Source organism: Ambystoma mexicanum, chromosome 11 (genome assembly GCF_040938575.1).
Source record: "Ambystoma mexicanum isolate Mex_15411 chromosome 11, UKY_AmexF1_1, whole genome shotgun sequence".
NCBI lineage: Eukaryota > Metazoa > Chordata > Amphibia > Caudata > Ambystomatidae > Ambystoma > Ambystoma mexicanum.
Genome location: NC_090934.1, coordinates 399,072,573 through 399,097,607, shown reverse-complemented (window position 1 = coordinate 399,097,607; position 25,035 = coordinate 399,072,573). Strand labels below are relative to the sequence as shown.

The 25,035-nt window shown below is 41.1% G+C and overlaps 1 protein-coding gene across 3 annotated transcripts in view; it reads left to right on the top strand.

Moving 5' to 3' along the window:
* DDB2 (damage specific DNA binding protein 2) overlaps nt 1-25,035 on the top strand; it is a 620,403-nt gene that overhangs the window by 237,130 nt on the left and 358,238 nt on the right. For 2 of the 3 annotated variants that reach the window (XM_069623161.1, XM_069623160.1), the window contains exon 5: nt 24,441-24,610. The exons of the other annotated variant lie outside the window; for it this stretch is intronic. In XM_069623161.1, coding sequence (XP_069479262.1) covers nt 24,441-24,610 — 170 coding nt within the window. The remainder of the gene's footprint in view (nt 1-24,440; nt 24,611-25,035) is intronic. 3 annotated transcript variants of the gene reach the window in all.

The window sequence follows — 25,035 nt, the reverse complement described above, 5'->3', positions numbered from 1 at the left end:
AACAATGAGTTGGCCGGTGAGGGTATCGGGTAATAAATGTCCCCATTCATGATATCGCCGGAAAAGCCATTGGCGACATTATATATCGTAACATTATGTATGGGGACGGGTTGCAGGGATGTCCCCTGCTCCTATTTAAAAAAAAAAAAAAAAAAACAGGGGTTTCGGTGGTGTCCCCTGCATGTTCAATGTAATAATGCCTCTGCAAAAAATTGCGACTTTTTTGTCAGGGGGACATTTTTACATGGAACCCCAGTGAGGTGGTGGAATGACGTCCAGCTAAGAGTTGGAGGTCATTCCGCCACCTTACCGGCAAAAACTGTTGGCATTACAGGCACCTGTAATACCGGCGCCTGTAATACCGTCAAAATCCCCTGTGGAGTCCAATGGGACTCCATGAAATGGGGATTTATCCTTGTTACCGCCACTCGTAATCCGGTGGACATTCTACCGGACCTAGTGGCGGTTCCGTAAATCCGTTTCAAACCTGTTGGAAAGCACAACCTCATAAGTGTGCCAGTATTCTGGCGGTAAATCTGCCAGAAAACTGGCACACTTATGGGGTTGTGCTTTCCAACAGGTTTGAATGCCTGGTGGTCTGCAAGAGATTGACTGAAAGGAGGCCCAAAGTAGCAAAGTAGGAAAGCCTTACCACAGGGGAAGAGCGGGGGTTTGGTAGATGGATGGAAAAACCCTCATAGTAGAATGCCAGGAGAGTGGGTAAAATACCCCATATGTTTTTTTCAGCGGGCATTCCGGGTCTTAAGATGTTAGTGTGGAACGTTGCAGGCTTATATAGTAAATTGCAGGACAATGCCTGGTGGTCTTTTGTTAAAGACCAACAGGTTATCCTGTTTAAGAAAACTGGGTAACTGACCCCATTTATCTTCATGGATTGCTTCTTTTCCATATGCAAGGGATCAGATTAGGTGTTGAAGGGCCAGCCTTCTGGGGGTCTGGTAATCTATATTTGGGTGAATTTGAGCTGCGATACAAAACAATCCACTGGGTCTAATGTAAACATCGTTTCAGGGATGGGATCAAACCACTGTGCCCTCTTAATTTATAATAAAAATGGGAATGGGTTAGTTGATCTGCTTAAATCACTACAAAAGGCAATGCACAACTACCATGCATGGGCAAGGATGTGATTTTCCCATCATTCTTTGTGTGTGATTTGAATCTTTTATTATAGATCGTGGAGGACTTTGCTTTTTATAATGAGGAGTAGGTGGCATTTTCCATCCCTAAACCATGTTTGGTAGATCCAGCTACTTCAAATTGTGTACTTGTATCATGGGACATACTGATAGAGACTGGTTTCAGAGCTGTTAACGGCAGATATCATTCCACAACATCTGAGAATTTCACTTTTGATAATGGAATTTACTGCTTCTCATGAAGTGTTGAGGTTGTTTCCGCATATTTGATATATTCGGAAGGTGTGCGAATGATCACAGTCCACTCCCACTTATATGGGTCCTTGGGAGGGAGAAGAGCTTTTGATATATTCTGTATCTATGCACAGCTCTTGTTAAGGGAAGCACAAGGTAGGGAATTGTGATGAAGAGTTGACAGAGTCTGAGAAATTAAATAAGGTGGCAGTCTTAGGGGAGTCTTGATGATCTGTCTAAATCTGAATACTCCACCCATGGATATTGTCATTGCCGTTGCCCTTTATGTCACTAATTGTGGGAATATTTCTAAGATATTAGATCCCGCTGGGAGAAGCTGCCTTGCTGGAAATAAATCATGGCTGCAAGGGAAAAAAAGAGCTTGTCGTGCAGCCCTTAAAGCAGCACGTTGCCTATTATCTATATTAGGCAGAGGAAGCAAGACTATAAAACTGAACTGGTTAAGACAAGGGCACAGATCGCCAGATAGCACTGGAATGCATTATGTGTGGAAGCTACTTATTATGTTAAATCTTTTAAAAAATCTTTTGAAAGATCACAGCCAAGAATTCAAATGGGCTCGATCTGGGTTGCTCAGAAGTCATAGCGACCCATGTGTCAGAAAAATATTAAGTTACGTTTTTTTAAAATCCGGTACAGCTTAAGTGGAAATGCTAAGAAGGCACTTTATGATGGTGAGAATTCCCTTCTTTGGACAATGAGGAATTTAATTCCCTTTAGAGTCAGGAAATTGGAATTTGTAATAGGGAGACAAAAAACATTAAAGTCGCAGGTTTCAGTGGCTCCCAAATGACTTATTCCATGCCCACACTGTTTTGTGGGCCCCTTTACTGACCCATGTTTTCAATGCATTCATTCTCACAGGCGGTTTCCAGGGAGCTGGAAAACCAGCATTATTGTACCAATTTATAAAAAAGGGAAAATGTATTAAAAAAAGGGAAAATATGTCCCTTGCATCTTCTTATCATCCAATTACCTTGTTGGACGGTACGTCTAAGCGTCTTGCTAAGATTTTATTGAAGAGATTGGAGGCATCTGTGTCAGTCACTCAATTGGCCTTCCAAGCGAGCATTGTTAACCAATGCCAACTCCTAAACCTGATTTGGCCAAATATGCCCTTCGTTTGGGGTCTCCTGTCTACACGACCTTAGTGGATATAAGCTTGGCCTCTAACCACATGAACGATGCAATGATGCAGTGCTTTTTGCTAGAACTCCAAAAAGCCCTCAGCTGGGGCTTGACAGAAATGGTGACCAAATGTCAAACCCAGGTCTCAAGGTAAATATCAATATTTTCCTAGTACTAAACGGAGACCCATGCAAATATCCCTAAATGGCCATGAAAATATTTCAAGTATTTAGGGGGAAGATTTCAAGTATTTAGGGGGACGATTCATTCAACGGCTCACATGAAAGAACAATGTCCACAAACCAACGATAAAGATGAATCAAATTGCTGGTGGTCTCTTGAGCAACGACCTTACAACAGCATTCAAAATAATAGCAGCAGGTGCTTATGGGAGTGAATTGTTGGCTTTTGGAAACTTAGAATCTCTTCAGAGAGTGGAGCATCTTTTTCTTGCACGTCTCTTGGGTGTCCCTTCTTCTACTTACTTTTTTGTTACATTTTTTTAAACTGTCTAGCCTTATTTTTCAATTAAGGTATAACGAAAGCACTTCTGATTTCAAATGTTCTTGTGTCGTCTCTATCGTATCTCCTGGTCAGGGATAGCAACAACTTTGCTGACAGGAGCAGCCCAACCTTGTGTGCAATGAGACTACATTTTATGAGTGTTACACTTCTTCTTTCAATTACTACTTTACACATTTTTACAATTTCAAACAAGTTATTTCTTATTGGTTATGTGTGGTGGCACTGCAGAGATTCGAAATCTCCCTATTTTTCAGACTTAATTTTACTGACGCTGATTTTACTGTTGCATGCTTTGTGGTCAATATGGATGGGAAACTCACTAAAATGTGTAAGAAACCTGCTATCTTTGGGGAATTTTCATAAAATAGGGTTGTTGGCATACATTAAGAATTCACTGTGAGCCTTGCGCCTGGGATAGTGTTTCAGAAATCCCAAACGTATTGCCAGAATTTCCATATAGCTGCTTAAATCAAGGTTTATGGCACGTAAATCATCATAAAACCTCTGTTAGGTTGTATCTTCTTCTCACCCCTCTAACAGGAATAACTGGGTACCTTACTGCGGTCACAAATACAAATCATCAGATATTCCTGACCAAGGCTCGGCCAAATGCTTTTCCTCTTAATGCAATAACTTGCAAATGGTTGGATGATGAAAATTCTGCTGATGCCTATTGTCAGTGTGTGGTGAGAAGGAAACTGTCCCACTTTATATTATATTGTTCCCTATATAGTGATGGCCAGAAACAATATTTATTGAGTTACTTAAGGGGAAGCAACTTAACGCAATGGAGACCGGCCTTTGTTGTTGTCCCAAGGCTGCATTTTCTTTTGTATGCCATTTGAAAATTGTGTGGAAACAAAGGGAAAAATTGTTGTCGGTGGTCTCCTAATACTTTCAATATAGGTATCTGATGAAGTATGATGAGTTAATGACAAAAGGAAACCACATCCTGAAAACATGCATAGCCTAATACTAATGTTGTAAACCTCAAGTATTCAACATATTTGGTGACACATCAATAAAAGGTCTGGTTAAATCAGTTGAAACAAAGAAATATTATATCACTCATAATTTATTTGTATAAGCACCAAGTAATAAAACGTGATCCAGTATCACAAATATTCAGAGAAATACACTGACAGTGAACAAGAGACTTTTAACAAAACATCTGCAGTGTTTGTAAAATGGTCCTTTGGTGTGTCTGAGGACACAATTCATTTAGACGAAAAGAAAATATTTCCTAACAATACAGCATATCAAGCACTGTGCAAACATCTATTCTGGCCCTACAAGCTATCAAGAAGTTGGTATTGTGACGAATCCTATGGATCCCTCACTGAATCCCTGCCTAAAGTCTCCTCCCAGGTGGCTAGGGAAAGGCGGACGCTTCCTGATCCTGACTTTGGGGGTGGTGTACTACGGGAGGATCACCTGGGAGGAGACAAGGCACAGGGTGGTGAGTAGATCACTTGGGATGAAACACAGTATGTGTCTTTTGAAAGGGACCATCTCTCTAAATTGGCAAAGCAGGTAATGGCGAATTGCAATTATAATATATCTGAACCACACATCAAATCTGTGGCTCTTGGCACAAGTACTATAAAACCTAAACCAGCCTTACCCACAGAAAAACCCTTCAAAGTATTTCAGAATAAACACCCTCCTTACTCCCAAAGGTATAATTGAAAGGAATCTAGAAGTGCTGCCTTAAATAGACTGTCTTCCTCTAACTATTAATTCCAATGATTTATCCTTAAATAACTTTAAGGGGACTAAATTCACCCTTAAATATCAAAGGTTATTTAAAAGAACTAACTTTGCAAGTCCCATAATCTCGTAAGTACTTGGCCGTGTAAGAGGGCTGAAGAGGTATGTTGTAGCAGTAGTCCGGCAATTGAGCCCAACAGCCCACATCTGAAGGAGCCTTTGAGGCATAAAAGCCCCACTAAGGTACAGGCAATCAGAAGGAGCCGGAACTGTGACTGAAGTGTGTGCTGTAGTAGCAGAAGCAGAAAGAATAAGGCACAGATCTGGCAAACCAAGCGGAAGTGGCAGAACCAGAGGAATGCCGGAACGTGGATACCGCAGATTTCACCTGCTTGTTCTGAAAGGGTCCTGCTCTCCAAAACTCTGAAGTGCAGAGGCTTTGCAGCGAAGGGCCCCATGTGAGCCTGATTGTCTTGGTTGCTGTGCAGGGAACGTGTCGGAGACCAAGGTGAGGAGCTGATGTCAAGCCATGGGTCTCAGGAGTGAGAGAGGCTCCTTAAATGAGTGGCCGGACCAGAGACACCTTCAGCGAGGAAGGGTGTGGGTCTCTGTGAAGCCAGAAGCAGTAGAAGTTATGGCAGAAGTCGTGCAACCCACAGAACAAGGTTCACAAAAGCCGGTGAGTGAAACCTGGGTTCTGATTCCCTACGGAAGCACTGCCAGCAACAGTACCCAGTTTCCTATTCACTCGCGTATATTCAGAAACAAGCTGAAGTTATTTGTTGAGGGTTTTAATAAGATAAGGGAACAATGGAAAAGTAGCACTCTAGTGTATCAGGTAATTCCCATGTACTTGCATGAAGAGCAAAAGCTGCGATAGACCATTGTTAAATCCTTAAAATACTGTAAATCTTATGAATAAGTGGTCGCGTGCCTCTCATTATGAAGGGTAAATGTTGCGAAAGCCATTGCTGAACAGTTAATAATAATAATTATAATTAATAATAATAATTTGGCATTTATATAGCGCTACGAACCCTCAGGTATCTGAGCGCTGCTTATTATTACCCATGGTGTGTGGTGCTCATTTATCGACCTCGGAAGGATGAAAGGCTGAGTTTGGCCTCGCCGGGATTTGAACCTTCGTTAGCAGGCTCTGCACGGATGTCAAAGCAAGCGCTCTACTCGCTGTGCCACTTTACCGTTAATGTTACTAAGACCATTGTTAAACCTTTAACTTTTCAAAACTTCATAAAGAAGTGATCATGTGTGCCTAATTGTGCTTTCCAAAGGAAGACTGAACGCTATCCTATTTCACCCGGGCATTAATTTCTTATAAAAGAAATTAAGCAGTTAAACGTATCTACAACTGAAGAGAAGAGCAGGCATTGCCCAAACTAATAGTCCCTCCTTACTAAGATTGAAAGCAGCCTTTCTCAGAGTCCAAAAGCAATCGTAACTATTACTGATAACCCAATAACAGTTAAACTTTGCTTAAGATACAAGTGTGCAAGAATTACCTAAAGCCAAGAGAGTGGCACCAAGGCATCTGGTAATTACTTGGGGTAACAGTTTGCAGAGAGGTGAAGGCAAAGTTGGGGAAGGGGAAACTGCTGCTTGTAAAGATATTTGAATTGACACAACCTATATTGCCAAAGACTGTGAAAGAAACAGAGAAGCTTCATAAAGGCAAACCTAGGTTTCTATTGTGGCAGACAGACAAGAAAGGTAAAGAGGTGCCCCTTTTGAAGAAAGATATTCAGAGCAAGAGTGCCTTGCCAACTTGAAGGTGTTGAAGTAATTTAAAGTTGATCTTGTGAAAACCTGTCTTGAATCACAAATTACTGAAGCTTTGATAGTAGTCCAAAGTACTGAAGCTGTGGTGGTTGTCAGTAGATGCAACATTTCAGTAGCCTAAATGAAGTGGAGTACCATGAGGCAAAGGAGACTGTTCATATGGTAGACTTGAGAAGAAGTGAAGTTGTTGAGGTATAAGCAGCATCAGTGTGAAATCATCCTGACAAACATACCTATTGTGAATCCTAATCCTGTAACTGACATACTGACTGTTAACCAAGAACTATGTTTAACTGACAGTGGTAGACGTATTTTTTTTTTAACTGTGGTAAGCTTTTGATTACTGAAAGTGTTGGCAGAGCACCGTGGCTTGTAGTATTGGTATTGTTTGAGGAAGTGAAAGTGGAAAGTCAAGGAGAAGAGACTTGCTATTGCTGTTACTTCGGTTAGCAAAACTTTACCTTGACATTGAAACACCAAGAACTGATTTGAGACTATACTATCTTCAAGGATTTCCTTGTTTCTTTTTATTTTGAACACTAGAGTGGAGTTAACTTTGAATCCTGGGGAAGGGAACTCGCCCAGGGTATTGAGAGGTTATACAGCAACTATGAATGTTGTTGATGCTATTTGAATTGCCATATATTATTTTTGTATTTGATGTTTAGTGTGAGGGACAGACATCAGAGTATTTCTCTATACCTTTGGTTAGGAACCAAAATCCTCAGCAGAGTAGGGATAGTGAGGCATTTAATATTATTTATACTTCAATAAAATGGAATGTTTTGAACAATCCTCAGAGAATAACAACAGGATAAATTCAAAGATATTCTTGGAAAACAGCTACCTTCCCTAACTGTCAATAAACAGTCTTATGTCACAACATAAAGAGTTATTTGGGAGGAAAAAGGTTGATGAAAACTTGATTGTCAAGTATTGAACAAACAGTTGGGAAAACAATGTGTTATCTATCCCTTAGAAAGAACACCATGACCCTAACAGGAGTGCCTGACCCTAGATGGCAAATGGTGCAACGCCTATTTAACAGGGATAGATGAAGAGGAAGCTGTCCCTCATCACTACCAATTGTATGGGTTTATCAAAATTCATCAATTTTTTTTTTTCCAACAAAAGAGCAACCTGCAAAACACAACCAGTTTGCTATTTCAGACAACAAGACTGGTTATTGGACCTTGTTGAAACAGCTAATTAGCTGGCATGAGCATTGTTTGGCCATGGGATTTCTTATACATATTTTATTCACCCTTGGGCGTCATGTATGCCACATGCAAATGGTTGTGTTTGATAAATGAATGTATACAAATTTACCCATATCGAGGGGACACCTTAAAAGGCTCACATTGTGTGAGTTTTAGATGTTTCTATTTAGTCGTATCCCTCTTGATTGTCAGGGATATCTGGATGGTCATGGTAGCCCCCATGGCCGAGAAGGTCGACCGGTTTCAATGGTTTATATTAGTTTAACCATCTTCTTCAGGACCGTTACTGTGTTCTGTGATGTTTCAGTCTTCCGGCGTGCCTCAACATGAGGTGTTAGGGTGACCTGCTCCGTCCCCTGTAGGGAGACAAAACAAAGATGGAAACCTGGGCATTAATAAACCCATAGATTGTCTAGACTAACTTTTGAACAACTATTAGATCACATTGTTAAAAGAATGAAGAGTTTATTCTATTTCATGTATGGAATATGTATATGCGTTGCCACATGGCATCGTGGCAGTACGCTTGCACTAGTGCCCAGTGAAAGGGGTGGGAGAAGGGGAGTGATGTTGTAAAGTGAACCCGTTGGTTAAAAGAAGGTGCTCTTTCAGTGGGCTAAGTCGAGCTATCTAAAGACATGTCCACTTGATGTTGAAGCTTTGGAGTAACTAATGCTCACTTGAATCCATGATAATAAAGCAAGCACTTTATTTGCACAAAAATTGCCCACCTGTTTTTAGAGGCGCTTGGCATGAGGCCGGAGACCAGCGTGGTGTCGAAGTAGGCGACTACTCGATCCGCAGACCGTTCTTCTAGAGGAGAAGAAGATACGGACCAGAGGGTCAGAAGGGAGCGGTACGCCGCTAAAATAGTATGAAATGGTCGCATAAGTGCGGCAGAGCACTGCTTAATGTATATTAGTTTACCTGATCAGCATGTTCCGCAATACTTTGTCGGAACGCCGCTGCCTGCTCCGTCCGCCGGTTAGAAGGATAGTTTGCCCAGCGGACACAATCTAAACGGAAAGCTCATCCGCATAAGTTACAGAAAGGTGGGGTGGTGGGCGGGTTCGGGGGGGGTCAGATCTCGGGAGATGATAGCAAAATGTGGCGGCCATTGGTAAGTAAAGAGGATAACAAGGCTGGCCACTGTGATGCCCGACGTTGAATCATTGCGTGCTTCTGAAAGGAGTGTGACTGCCATTATGTAATTAATGAAATATGTATCAAATATATATGTGTTGAAATTAACTTGGACCGTGGAAGCAGTGTACAATATGTCATGGGATCTGGGATCTGCTTTCTACCAAACTAGTCTGTGCATAGGCTGGCCTACTGACAAGAGAGTTGGACAAAGTTATGCATTGAACAGATCGCGCTACTGTTGGAACAAGAGAGCGAGCTTCGACTTGCTATAGCTGCATACATGTCGTTCCTAAATGGTGATGGATATACCTATGCCCTCCATGTCAGGTTATAGAGGCGGGGTATCTGTCTCGTGTTAGAATTTGGTCACGAGGGCCATCTAGTGTGCTACAGTGCCCTAGATTGTGTGGACGAACATGATTCAATGAGTCCCGGTTGGTAATGCTGGTGGAGGGAGGTAATTAAATGTACCAATATCCATCCACGGGTCCTATTAAGGCGCCAGAGGTTCATACAGGTCTCTCTAGAAAAAAAAGGTATGTGAAAAGCGCAAAGTATGTAAAGAAGAAAGTCAACTAACGTGCTAACTGTGTCAGTTCTTGCCACTTAATGGATTCATTGAGTCATTGTTGGCATGTGGTTAATTGAAAAATCTGCATCTGCTCTTGCCTGAACAGGATGTCATGAAAATTGCCTCCTCGTGTGGGAGGCTTAATTTTCTCAAGTATGGTCCATTTAAAATCATCAGCAGTATGACCCTCAGCCAATAAATGTGGGACAAGTCGTTCCGACAGTTTGCCTGTTCTGATGCATAAACGATGTTCAATCATGCACTTCCTGAGTTCTTGTATGGTCATCCCTATATATTTCCGATGGCAGGGGCAGGTGATCATATATACTACACCTCTGGTGTTAGATTTCGTGAAGTGTTTTTGCACCCATGGGGTGTGCCATCCAATGTCTATTGTTGTGCTTCTTGTAGTCTGGGCGCACATGGCGCATTGGCCACAGGGAGAGTGGCCAGTGGGTGGGTTGGTATTCCTTACGGTGGATTGGATCAGGTAAGATGTTTGATCACCTAAAGATAAGGTCTTGATCAATTTGTCTCTGAAATTCTGCCTCCTTTTCAAGGCAAACCGAGGTGTTGGTAAGGGGCACTTGCCAGAACAATATCAAACAGTTGTCCGCCTTGCATTGCTGACCCGTCACAGTATGCAGCATACACACCTAGAAACACAAAAAGAAAAGCAATGCAGATGGAAAATATCTGTATATGCCAATGGATGAGCCAGAAAGTCATCCGTAGTATGCACTGTTATAAATGGTCATACATGTATACTAAAATACCAACCATAAATGAGAATAATGCAGTGGCGCAATTATTGAAGGAAGCCAGAAAAGTCTTGAATAGATGGTATAGCCTCGAGTTTGTCTAGAATTACCCTCACAATCACCTTGTTCAAAATCTAACACATTACCCTAATCATGGGTGATTCAATTGTGTGAGGTGGGCAAGAATATAATATTTGTTTGCCTGAGCAAATCACTTAATCACCACTCCACCCTCTGCGTTGATGGACATGTCTGCATTGAGACGTAGAATCAGAACCTTGGAGAGTGGTGCAGATTGTTGCTGCTCCTTCCTCTTCTACATCAGCACTCTCTGATGTTGATACTTCGTCACTGACTGAAGCTGTCTTTGAAGCCTGCACTGAAGCAGCATCACAACTCTCAGCAAGCATTGGAAATATGGCATTCGTCCGAGTAGATTCACGTACAGAAGTAGATTTGGATGTTGATGATGCTAATGATGCAATCTCTCCAGAAGCTAATAAAGCAGTGGTCTCCGTAGACGTCTGCGTCGAATCAAATACTATGGAGGCTGCACCTTTCTGCAGTTCAGGGTATGGACCCACGTCAGATGCCCTGCTCCTTTTGAAGGCGGTCTGGGTTGTAAGAACAATCTGGAATGGCCTTCGCCATGTGGTTGCAGAAGACCTTGCAGGCAGACATAATTCTCGGGTCTAAGGAATGACTGGTTCCCTCTGCAGGTTATGGCATTCCTTCCTTGACCTGCGAACAGAGAACTCTGATAGCTAGCACAAAGGACTTGCAATAGTTCATAATTGTATCCTCTTCCAATTGTAAACCCAAACTGCGTGCTGACAAGGGATGGGCCGTGGCGATGCACATGGGGTGCCCAGTCAGGATTTCTTGGGGTACTTGGCTATGTTTCTGTTCATTTCAATTTGAAAATGAAACAAAATCAGTGGTGGGGTTTTGCGCCATAGAAGACCAGTCACTTTACAGACTTTTGATAGTCTATTTTAAATATTGGCGTTCCACTGCTCAGCTAGGTTGGGAGATGATGAGCACAATGAATATTTAAAGCTTGCAGCCATTGCCAACCACCTGACCAGTGAAATGTCTGCTTCAGTCCAGTCCCAGTCTCTACACAAAGCATAACATAACAGATGTCGCATAGCAATTTGATATGCAATTCTGTAGGTTTGCTCATGAAATTGGCACTTGTGTATCAAAGCTAGCTATTTAAGTTACGCTGTTCAGTGAAAGCACAGCAATCCCTGCATTCCTCTTTCCTTCAGAGATCTCTCCACCACCTTTTCTCTGTTCACTGCCACTTTAAATGGAGAGAGAATGCAGCAGTAATCCTATCCTCCACTCTTAAGTACCAGAGGCATGTGTGGGAGTACTGGATAAGAATCTTTTTCGTTTTCAAATACTTGCAAACCAGAATTAATTGGGATACTACTTTTATTAAGCTAACTATATCCTGTCTGGCAAAGACCAGTACGTGTTAACTTTTTTTTTTTTAAAGTCACACAATTCCATTCCTAAAAATATAAGTCTTTACAAAATTCATAATTGCGAGTGGGCTCTCCTGCATTACTTTGCATCGAAAAAGTGAAAAACAAGGGCATTGAAATCAGATCTGCAGTAAACGATTGGACATTTGCACGCAGATCCCATCATATTGAGTAGGGGACACTTTTGAAAATGTATATGATTACACGCCCAAATTCTTTTGATGGCAAACCTAGTTCTGTAATTTGCTAGTTGCATTCATCTATGCAGCTGGTGCTCAACCCAAGAGCTGATCCCAAACTCCTTGACATTCTATCTTTGTCACCCTTCTGCTTTATAACAACTACCCTGAAAGTGAGATGGCCGCAAACTAAAATATACCACCTAGTTTGCCCAGTTCTCTGCCTGCTACGCCACCCATTCTGCTTAGTCTTTCTTTCCTCTTACATAATGAATACACAGAGCCAACTAGATGTTTATGCAAAGTAGTGATCGATTGTTCCCCCAATCTGTACATCTACAGATCTACTGCACTACTGTAACACAGTAGTTGGCCTCCAGAGCTTGCTTTGCTATTGGATTACGCACTTGTGGGAGAGGCTTGGCCAAACAGTTTTCAGAGCCTTTTTATCAAATCTATTAATTTATTTGTGTCCATTCATGCAGCTAACCTTTTACATTTTACAGACATTCATCCAGGGCTTGCAAATTCTTTTCGCTCACTTGCATAGTCGAGTAGATTTTACAAAGGGCAAGTAACATTTCAGGGGATTTTTTAAACTTGTATTGAGCATTTTCTTTGTTTGCAGTAAATGTCAATATAGTTTCACTGTACATGGTTGGCCTCCGGGTGGCAGCAGTGTGCCAAACATAAACTGGATTTGTGGTGACGTGCACCATTTTTACAGAAAGCAAATTTAAAAAGGGTTTGTTTGCTAATCAAGAAAATGTTAATTGGCAAACTATCCTTATCATTTTCTAAAAACTAACCTATGCCTTGAACTACAGGAAAACCAATTCAAGGTTCCAGAGCAGTAAGGAACTTATATGCAACAGTGAGAGTCAACCTCTCAACCTGGGTAGGCATCCACCCACCCAGAAAATATGTCAACCACAAGAAGACAGAATTTGAAATTAAGACATCTAGGTAACTGCATGAAATCAATATACATATTCAAAAAAAGACCTTCTTTCTAGGTGTGCAGTAGGAAAAGTATTTGCAGCTTGACCTATATTATAGGCCAGACAAACAGTGCACACCAGTGCGGAGATGGGCCACTTAATGTTCCAATCTGTATTGGGTTGCAATTTTCTCCTAAAAGTGCAGTTGCTGCTGCTTGTAAACATGATAGTAATCCTATAACCACAGGATCAAATGCAGCAGGCCGTAGCTTGTCATCATGCATTGAGTGAACACTCCCAGAGTAATGCCTTCATTCATCACAGTGTAGAGTGAAAGATGTCTGATAATTTTGTAGATCTAACCCGGAGACTTTGAACATTCTTGCTTGATTTTAATAAATGCCTCCTCAGCATCAGTGGGAGGTTATAGAAAGGTTTCAGGAGTTGAATCAAGAGTGAGTTTCTGTAGAGGTTTGTAATTGAAGCTCAGCCCATTATCTACTGATGGCAGTAGCCAGCCATTCTAAGAAATTCTCTGATTTGCTTTCTGCTTTGGGCACTTGCTTTATCGTGTTAATTCTGTGTTTAGACAGATGTCTCTCCCCTGCAAAGATATCATGTCCAAGATGATGGACTAGTGTCTGACATAACTGAAGCTTTTCTTAAGAGGTTTTAAATCAAAACAATCTTGTTTGCAAGCTTCCAATAATGGAATAGAAGGTCATTAACCTACTGCATCAAAACAGACCTCCCTCCCCTTTTGTGCTCCAGTGAATCAAGATCTTGCTTTAAATCTGAGAAGAGGTTGTCAGACTTTCAAGATGCCCATGTGGAAAACAAGTAAATGGATACTTTAAGGTTCATAAGAAAAGGTAAATAGATAATGACTAACAGGATGCACCGGTATAGAAAAGAAAGAGGAACACAGATCTACTATTGTAAAATGCATTGCGGTTGCAGGATTGCAAGACAAATTGGTTGCAGGATTAGGAATAACCAAAAAAGCTGTCAGAACCACTGTTTTGGAGGTCTTGCACAAAACGATATATTTCCTTTTGCTAGGATTCTTTACAGGTAAAATAGGAGTATTGCAAGGACCCTAGATAGGCACAATAATTCCCTTCTTAACCATCGACTCAATGGCCAGTTTTATTCCTTCTTCCCCTTCTTTTGAAATGGGATTCTGTATGATGCATAGAAGAGGTTTGGCTGGGTTAGAGTAAGGCTTACTGGTTACACATTCAGTGTTCATCCATCTTTGTTTGCATCCGTGTACCATAATTGGGTGAGGAACCCAGGCCAATAATCCCTGTCACAACAAGGGAGTGCCGTTCCGCAGCGCGTTTTTCAAATTTGTAGACACTCGCAACGCAGCCAAAAAAATCCAGTGCTCCATTTATCTCAACAAATGAATACCATCAGGGAAACAATAGATGGTGCAACTGATTTTATACAAGATATCCAATTATAACGAAATCACTGGTGTAGAAGGACTTTATGGGAAAGCATGATTTTCAGAGCGCAGACCCAAAGTAACAGTCATAGGCTGAGTGACCCGATGAGGTATTGCTCGTCCTCGAATGCCCACTTCATTTACCACCTCATCTGAACAGGGGGCACGTGGGACTACATAGCCTTTCTAAGTTGAGCATAATGCTCCAGTACCAACCAGTCAAGAAATACTCTTCCCACTAACCACACAGTTTGCATAAGTGGAATATGTGTTGAGGCAATATTACTGGTGTCCTGGCTGTCCAATTGTGCATTAAACTTAGCCGACAGTGGAGGTGATGGAAATGGCTATGAGAAAGGAAGAGGGAGCTGCCTTGGTCATGCTAACTGCTGAGCTGATTCATTTGGCCTTCCAATATCCAAATTCTTTACAATAATTACACTGATGTTTGTACACATTCAACATATTTCTTTCTATCTATCTTGAGCTTCTACATTACCAGGGTTTCCTCTTGCCTCAAAGCTTGGTCCTGCTCACTGCCTGGTTCTGGATGGCTTAGAGGAAGGTTTCCTCTACAAAAAAGAATATGAATTCATTCATTCTTCTGAGGGTTGCATTCCTCTCTTTTACATCCTCCCCAAAATCCACAAAAATACCTCCAATCCCCCGGGACGGCCCATAGTGTCTGGGTGCGGATCGATTCTTGAGCCGTTGTCTAAATATATTGCTTTTCTTCCTTAAACCAATTGCTATGGCTATCCCCTACTTTCCTGCTCGACTCTAGAGATATAACCACTAGAGTGGAAGGCATGCCGTTCAATTTTACTGAAGAACATCTGGTCACAATGGATATAGAAGCACTATATTCCAATATGCCACAAGATAAAGCGGTTTGCAGCTTGGAGATCATGTTAAATAAGTGTCTGACACTTCATAACAAATCAACAGATTTCTTGACTGCTTGTGCATAGTTGGTGCTGAAAAATAGTTTTATCGTGTTCAACGATGATTATTTCAATGCAAGGGTACTGCCATGGGCTATACCTGCCCCATATTTGGCAATTTATTTATATGGCCTTGATTGAGGAACAGCTTATCTTGAGTGAGGCAAATCTTTTTTTCCAAACTATGCTATTGTTTCATCGTTACATTTTTTTTTTATTTGTTTATTTGTTCATGGTTTGTCATAAACCTTTACAAAATATACACAAAATGGAAAGATTAAAACACAAAAAGAAAAATGAACCATTAAAATTTCACACAATCACAGCATATAGACAATGAAACAGATATCCAAAAACAGAGAATGTCTAACTTAAATCACATACTGTTTTTAAAAAGGAAATTACACCAATAAACAACGTCAATGAATATCCATTTCTAATTCTATACCATATATAATTAGGATCATTGCTAAAACTATTGTCAAATAAGTCTGCAAAATATTCAGTTCTTTATTTGACCAAATCAGGACATTTCAGCGTAATATGTTCTAGAGTCTCATCTTTTTCACACACCTTACAGAAACGACACCATTTCTTTCTCTCCAACGGATTCCTTATATTTAAGATACAATTGGTATGCATGACATTAAGTCTAAATCTCATATAGGAGTTTCTAAAGCTCCTAGATGGGTATTTTGTCAAGTAGAATTCCATAGCCGGAAAAAGTTTCCAAAAAGAATGGACTTGATTGTACAATTTGGAAGCTAACACTTTACTCTTTGTCAAAGACCAATCCATACCCCTTATAATCTGTTTGCATTTGATGGGTTTGTTCATAACAGTACATTTAGCAATACCAGTTTCTTCTAGCATCAGCTCAATTTCATTGTTTAGAGCAACCATAAAGGGGCAAGACACATCAGCCCCTGCTTCCGCATAAAAGTTGGTGACTCCCAATAATTGGCATTTTCTCCATAACATAAGCCTTTTAGTTGCAACTAACGAGTGGAGGGATTGTAAACCCAATTCGTATCTCAATACTTCGATGGGGATACAATTAGGTAAAAAGAACAAAAGCCCCCTCCAAACAATACCTTCCAATGTTTTCAGAAAATCATCAATATCAACTGAAAAGATTTCTAGGCCATAAGTGATCCGCGGGACCACTTTGCTTAGGGAAAATTCTCTCATTGGTTTCATCGTAAAACCTCCATATTTTCTTTCCAGCATTCGCATCTGTTTTAAAGCCACTTCTGCTTTTGATTTAAGTTGGTTTATAAACAGTGTGACCGATTCAGTGCCCATAAAGCAATAACCTAGATATTTGAATGCTTTTTGGGGCTTAATTTGTTTGCCTTCACAGAACCATGAGAGAGAGTTCTGCTTCTTATTGGCCCGTCCCATTCGAATTATAATCGTTTTGGAGGGATTCATTTTTAGGTATATATTACTTATAAACAATTCAAAAGTCTTAATTAGGCGCTGTAAACCCACTTTGGTATTGTCCAAGAGGAGAAAATCATCAGCATAAGCCAACCACGAAATTCCTCTTCCATTCAGTTTGGGTGAAACCAGACCCATGTTCATAAAGGCAAATTGAGCTCCACTGACATATAGGTTAAAAATCGTTGGTGCCAGCATGCATCCTTGTCTTAAACCATTGTTGATTAAAATTTGGGAAGAGAGATCCCCGACCGTGTTCATTCTTACAATTAGCCTAGTGTCTGTGTAAAGTTCAACAATAATGTTCAATAAATGCATTGGCATTTTTAGGGATTTTAGATAATGCCATAGCATTGGCCTGTCAACAAGGTCAAATGCCTTGCTAAGGTCCATAGATGCCACAAAAGTTTGACTCTTCCCTTAGCCCACGCTTTGCTTTGGATACATCGCAAGACTAACCCACCACAATCCGTACCGCAGTTTTTCTTGAAACCCACTTGGTTCATGCTAAGTATATGATTATCATCCATCCACGTCTGAACATCAATCAATACCAAGGATGCGAATATTTTAGAGTCTGAGTCCGCGATAGCTATGGGTCTGTAGTTGCTGTTCTCCAATCGAGAACCCTTTTTAAATACTGGGATGACAACAGACACCCTCTAAGATTGCGGAATGATTTTAAGTGTACACACGTCTTTGAAAAGTATACATAAGATTCTTGCCCATAAGAGAGGGTCAGCTTTTAGCACCTTATTACTGAGATTGTTTAATCCAGGGGCTCCTGTATTTTTAGATTTTATTATAAGATTCTTTATTATAACTACCTCACATCTCAATGTCCAAGGTAAAGGACTCACTCTATGAGGTGAGTAACATTGGTCGTTGGTCTTATACAACTTAGAAAAATGGCCTGCCCAGATGGCTTCAGGGATTGGATTTATCATTATTTTGACTTGAGTCAGGTCCACATTATTCATTAGTTGCCAGAAGTTATGCGAGTTCACCCCTCTCATTGCTCCTAACATCCGTTCACCATCCCGTTGAGCAATGATATATCTATGGCTCCTCAGCCAGTTTTTGTATGATTGCTTTACTCGTTTAATAGAAACCCAATGATCCGAACCGGCTATATTCAGTTTACGCAGTCTGCGGAGCTCCCTATTAAGTTCTCTTTTTCTTTCGTGAACATCTATGTCCATTGCATGTTTGTGTTGATTTGTCCGAACAGATCTGCGAGGCTTATGTTAAAAAAAATCCTTAATTTTGGATCTAATGGTGCCGTCGAATTCTTTTACCGAGAACATATGCAAACGTTGTTCCAAATTTTTATTTTCATATTCAGCGATGAGCATAGAGGTAAATTTGTGTGTGGAATTAAAGGACCATTTAATCCTATTATTTGCGGTGTTAAGCAAAAGATCCTCCTTATAGCATTGTTAAGCCCTTTCGCAGATTAAAAGTTCAAACTCCATCACAAGCATACAGTGGTCACTTGTCGAGACTTGCTTCACTTCAAAACTTAACAATGAAAAACTCAATTTGGCAGTTAGAAAAATATGATCAATAGTGGACTTACAGCCTCTTGCATTCCATGTACATTGGTCATTAGAAATACGCTTTAATCCCCACAATTTGGTGTATTTATGCCATAGGAATCCTCTGAGTTTCTGGCTACCAATTACACAGGTTGTCATCTTGAGGTGCAAGGATTCTCCCATCAAACTGTCCACATCACAGTCAGCGTTTAAATCGCCTGCTATTATTATTTGACCAGAAGTGTTGTTGGTAGACCACTGATCTATTTGTTTACCTAAATCAATTAAGTTGATTTCCAGCTGTTGATCGGATAAGACATTCGCGTTCCAATACACGTTAGTTATCAGTAGTGAGAAGAGATTCAAACCATCTCCTACCGAATAATCAGTTAAGAGAAACAATTGACCTTGTTTCCAAGTGTTTATTTTTTGCAGACCTGGGGACTCTTTTGAAGCCGTGAGTATACCCCCCTTAGGTCTGCCTTTCATCGTTACATTGGCAGCATTCTAAATATTTGGAATGGTAATGTAAATAGAATGGCACCATTCATGATTGGATGAATAGCATAGATGCGGATCTACACTTCACATTTGACTCTTCAGCACACAGAATATCTTTTTGGGATCTATCCATTGTCCACAAAGGCGGCCGGCTGGAAGTTGAGTTGTTAAGAAAGCCTACTGAAAGGAACACAACACTACATTTTAGTAGTCAACATACAAAAAGTTTATTGCAAAATGTACATTATGGTGTGTTCTTGCGACTACAACATAATTCCAAGGACATTTCCAAATGTAATGAACTTATGGTTCTTTAGTATCGTGCATGCATTGTATGGGGTTTGCAGAATAACTCTAGTCCAAATAATCGAGCCAATGAAAATGGCAAAGGTTGCTGTTTTATTAACAATTATCTAAAACGTGGAGGTTATAATGGACATCAACGGACGTTTGCTCAGTTCTCGACAAAGTTCACATTAAAACATCCTTGTATGCAAAAGATAAGTCAGCAGTGACGTCATACTACGTGGCAAATAAGAAAAACCTATGATGGATTGTGATAGGTTGAAGGGGAACATCTAAGTATACTTTCTATAAGGACTGGGATTGGGATTGTGATTGTCTGTCTATTGTCAGATGGACAACATATGCCTACCTCTAAAACACGTCATCTTCAACACTAAGTACACAGTTTATCATTGGCTCTCAAACTATAAGGTTTTTCATTTTACGGCCCCCTACAATTGGTTGGCACGTTTGTGCCATGTCTGGAACATTCGGTTCACTTAGTGGCACGTAAGCTCATACCCAGGTGCCAGGAGGTGGACTTGACTTTACCTTCCCACCAAATTAGCCCAACATCTCATCACCCATGCCTTCTGCCATGCAGATTGTTTTTGAACTTGCCTTGCAAAGTATCCTTGTCTGTGGAAATATATGGGAGTACAGGCTTTCACTATCGTTGTTCTAGGACTCCAAGCTCAACTCTATTTTCATCCTCAGCTCACGTGACAAGAGACCATGATTCTTGTCTATTCTGCAGCATTTAAATGTCTTAATCGAATATAACTTGGCACTCTTGGTGTTCTTTATTTGCCCCTCGATAAGAGATTATTCAACCTTCTAACGTTTATTGCTTTAAGAATAGATAACCAACCTTGACTACTACTGTTTTAATGACAGGCCCAGACAGCCCTGCCAGGTTCGTCCACGATCTCGGCTTATTCTTGCTGCGACACAATTCTTGGCCTTCCTCTTCATGGGTTTCAGCTTGCTAAAAATCATGACATTGATGTGCATCTTCTATACAATGGCGGCTTCGCCTGCAGTCTATTCACTATGTATAGCCAGCTTCTATGAGCATTTAATCTACTTGTGTTTCAGCATCTGTATAATTATTGAACGGTTAGTACTTCACATGTGTGCAATCTTCTATTCTGCATATGAACGTTTACTCAATTCTAAACTTCGCCATCAGTTTACGTAAGATCCATACATTTTCTTCAGCCAGTATTCTCAGTGCGTCACGCTTGTCTCTTGTGACATCACTAGCTTCTCTTTCATTCCTTTTCATATTTCTTCAGGGAGTTCGTCCCTCCGATTCGCCTCTCCTCGGGGGTACATTCGATAGGGTTTTCTCAGAGGATACCTTTTCTCAAACACTCGCTGCAGAATTGGCACAACTGCTGGTGTCAAACATGGTGCAGTCTCTGACTTCCAACATATAGGCTTATGGAACGTGCATACCCAAAGAAACTAGTACGGCACTGCAGGAAAAGTGAGATTCCCTAATCGGAAATTTCCACTCCTTCCAAAGCCCAGCGAAACCTCAATGGATCATTTGGCCTGCTCCTTTTCTTTTTGGCAACATAGTGAGGCGATTCGGGGTGGAGCCATTTTTAAAAATTGGATGACTTTGAGTACGATAGACGTGAAACTAAAGAATCCTTCATTGGTCTTTAAAAAAGGCAAGAACTTAAAACAGACGTTTACGAAAGCTAGTTGAGCACCCATAAACCGAGCAACAATCTTTAATATTGACCATGTTCCTTCCGGTGGTTGGTCATTATCCTTGTAGCTCATGTGTGGCATGAAAATATTCACTTAAAATACAGTCCTTTGAACATGAAGGCAAATTATGGCAACTCTGATCTTTTACCACCTATAAAAGTAAGAATGTTATTCACGCGGTGCTTTGCCCATGCAAAAAAGGTTTACATTGGTAAGACATCGAGAAAAGTCCATTTAAAAAAAAAAATAAAATTACCCTGTTAAAAAATTCGAACCAGGACACTGAGTGCCCATTTAGTAACACATATTGTGGAAATGTGACACAAGTTGGATGAGCTGGTTTGGTTTTGCAGGATAGAATACAGGAGACCACTGTTGCAAGAGAAGTTCAAAAACTGGCCTATAAAGAACAGCTCTGGATTTGTAACCTCAAGACATTTGAACAAGGTTTAAATTCTATGGAAGAATGGGATCTTGGCACATAACATTGTTTTGCGACTTGTGTATTTTTTTTAACAAAAAAAGCTTCCTATAATTTTCAGAATTGTTTTACTTTGTTTACATATGGAGACAGTCATGTAGTATTGTGTAGCTCTTTATTAGTAACATGTTCTATGCAGCATAGCAACATGGCTACTCCTAATTCCCCTCTGCCATCCCTCAGTCGTTTCTAAATATAGTGTAGCGAGAGGCCTCCTCACCTCTTTCCATTTTCATGAATCAGTCGTTGGATAATGTTTGTGTCAGCATAACGACGTAGGCCACCACGTATGGTCTCATGACTTTGGTTCGTTCATTCGCCATGTTGCTTGCGCGGCAGTCAAATAGGAAATTATGGCTTTTTTAGATGCCGCATGATTTTAGACTAAGTGAGCAATGGAAATGGACGTTCCTGGCCAGCACGGACAGAGATTGCCATTATTTGCATTCAATCCTTGGTAAGTGGATCTATTCACTATCACATAGATTAGGATATACCTGAACCGAGTACAATCCGGCAATTTATTTCACTTTTCTTTGCCCCCATAGAAACTTGTGAGTTGTGATGGCTTGGTAAAAAGGTAATTCGGACTACCCTGCTGTATTTGTGCACGTGTTTGCTCTTGACACAATGCTAAACGTGTCCTTTGATGCACGCTTGTCAATTGCTGGTGAGTGCACTCGGGACATTGCTAACTGAATTAGATAATTCGATTAAATAATGTATATACTCCAGTTCATGGTCAACTGTTCTCTATTTGTTACATAGGTGGTAATTGATCCAATGATCCACATTTACATACCTGAGTAAAGAATATGGTTTTTGAAACTGTGAGGTAATTAAGCATTTCCACATGTATAATAAGAGGTTATGTTCGCAGCGGGTGTGCATTTGCAACAATTTGTTTTGGTGGCTTATGCATGTTGGCCATTGATATGTGCTGTACACTCCTTTTCAGTGGTTTCCTTCACCTCTAGTGCTACATGGCTACTCTCTCTGGGGGTCGGCTTGGTTTTGTGGCACTTGGTTTCTCTAGATCATTTGGATGTATTTCTTTTGCTCCTGAGCACATGGGACACTGAGTGTATTGTTAATTTCTGTCCCTGTTGATTGAGTGGATATGCAGTATGTATATTGGGTGAGTTGATGTATTGAATCTTATGTATTTTGTTTTAGGTTAATTGTGTTTCCCCGATGGAGACGTGGTAAAATTGTTTCCTGTACGTCAAAACTGGTTGATCCTATGGGGAAATCAAAAAGGGGCTGGGGCGGGATAAGATCTCGATTTCTGAATACTTAAGGTTGAAGGGGATGTTTACTGACCCGATGTGGGGCTCCCGGCTCGGCAGGGATCTAACCAAGTTTGAGAAATGGCTGGACACCACCGCCCGGAAAGGTGCTCTCTCTAGCACATATAAGATGCTGGTCTCGACCACAGAGGTGGGGAGACACACTTTTAAGAGATATTGGGTGGAACTGGCAGGGCGTGAAATCACGGATGAGGACTGGGCCAGAATCCTTCGGGTAACATTCCACGGCAAGCTATTCACTTCCACCATCGAACATAACTTTAAGATACTGCACGGGTGGCATAGGGACCCACTGAAAATCTCAAGAATGTTTGTGGGCGCATCCCCTCGTGGCTCAGAGGTTGTGGCCGGGTGGGGTCCCTTGCCCACATTTGGTGGCAATGTCCTAGAATTGGCATCTTCTGGCAGGAGCTTCTTAGCTGGATCAAGGATCTTGTGGGGACCCAGCTATCCCTCGACCCGCTCCATATACTACTGGGAATCCCGACCAAGGACCATAGGGAGTACCAACTGACTAGGGTATGTGAGGCTATGCTAATGGCCGGGAGATTGGCAGTAGCCCAGCACTGGAAGGCGGGGAGAATGCCCACAAGACAGGAATGGGAAGGTAAACTGTGTAACACGATTGAAATGGAGAGACTGACAGCCATTGTAAATGATTACAGGGAGTCCTTCAGAGAAGAATGGGGGCTGCTGCTGTTCAAGTTGGAGGGTGTTGGAGACTGACGATGAAACAGGGAAGGGCCAGAGGAGGTGTGCTGTAATGATTTGAAAGAGGGATGCCAATCTAACACACTCGAGGCTACTCAATGTAATATGGAGATTTGATCATGCTGATTGACGTTTGCTCCATGAACGCACTGACTAGGAGAGGGAGGTGGAGGGGCGGGGGGGAATACTGTTGTTGGAAATTGTTTTACGAAATACTGTGTTGTCAATGAGTTTTAAAAATAAAATAAAAAATAAAGTTTTCAAAACAGAAAACTGGTCGGTCCTTTCAAACTGTCTGGAACTGTGATTATGAAAATTACTGTTTCCACTTCAGGCTGCATGTGTCACAAAATCTGTTATTTGTGCCATGGTTTTATTATATGGTATTTTTGACATGAACATAACATTTAAGAGTTATGATTGTGTATGGTAGGTGTCGGTATGGGAATGGTTGACTGTATTGAATTGTTATCATTATGGTTGTAAGATAGATTTTTCATCATTGTCCTGTTTTAATTTAATCTGTTTTGGATTCATTCTTGATTAAATCAATATTTTGTATTAATAAATGTTTTTGATACTTTCCTAATTAATCCCTCTGGATTCTTTTTTCTGTTGTTCAATGTATTTATATATGTTCAGAGGTCACTTGAGGAAGGTTGCGGCCTGTAACATTGTACGTCATGTATGCCAGGTGGCTTTGTTGTGCAAATGAAATTTCATAAAGTGGAGATTACCATTTAATATAAATGTAAATAAAAAATATTGCAAAAAAATAGATTTTTGAATTAAGATTTACTCGGATATTGTAGAGGCGTAGACTAATCTATACAATTCGAAAAGGTTTGCATGAATGACGCAAGTAACAGCAGCCTCTTTGCTTAACAGAATTGGTCAACACGTAATTGAGGGAGGATAACTGGAATTTAGCTCCTGGGCTATCCAAGTCTCTATATTTCCATCTCTCGGTCTGCCACACTATGTTCAGGTGAGCATAGATTGGTGGACCCAGCAAGTTCCAGTATCATTGACCATCAACTTTGTGCTGAATTGTCTTTACCTTAAACCTCTTTTCAAGGCTAACAAGTCAAGGGGCTCCCACACGGAAGCGCTAACATGCCTCACTTGCTTGGCCTATAATCCCTTTCTGTGTTTTTCAGAAAGGGGCGGGAGATTTCATTGGCGGGATGAAGTTCAGCCCACAGCACTTGGCAAAACTTTTCACTGTTTCTGGAGATGGCACACTCTGCCTCCAGGACCTCAACAGCAAACCGGAGCAGCAGGTCCTGTCCCGGACCCTGGCATGCGGCCATGATCACCACAACGTTTGGTGAGGGTGTGGTGAGGATGTGCTTTTGTGTGTGTATGTGTGTGTGTGTGTAATGCCCCTTTAGCTTTCGGTGTGTTGGCTGCGAATACTGGAGTTGTGGGGGTTCTGTGAAAGGGAAATATCAGCAAGCAAAAAGCATTCCAGTCAGAGACCGGTGGCCCCAATTTCCATCCTCTGTCAAAGTGCCCAGGGAATGAGAGAAATGTGACTCCTGCATTGGGTAGAAAAGGGCTGCAGGGCACACCATACACCTCATTCATTTATCCATGCCAGATTGCCTCTCCTGCTCTCTCACTAACCAGTTTGCCCGTTTAACATGTTATTTTTCTTTCACTGCTTCTCCCACTTACTCTCTCTGCCACCCTCTGCTTTTTCACTTCTTTCTTCACTCTCTTGCTGGATCTCTTGCTTACTTGCTATCTCTC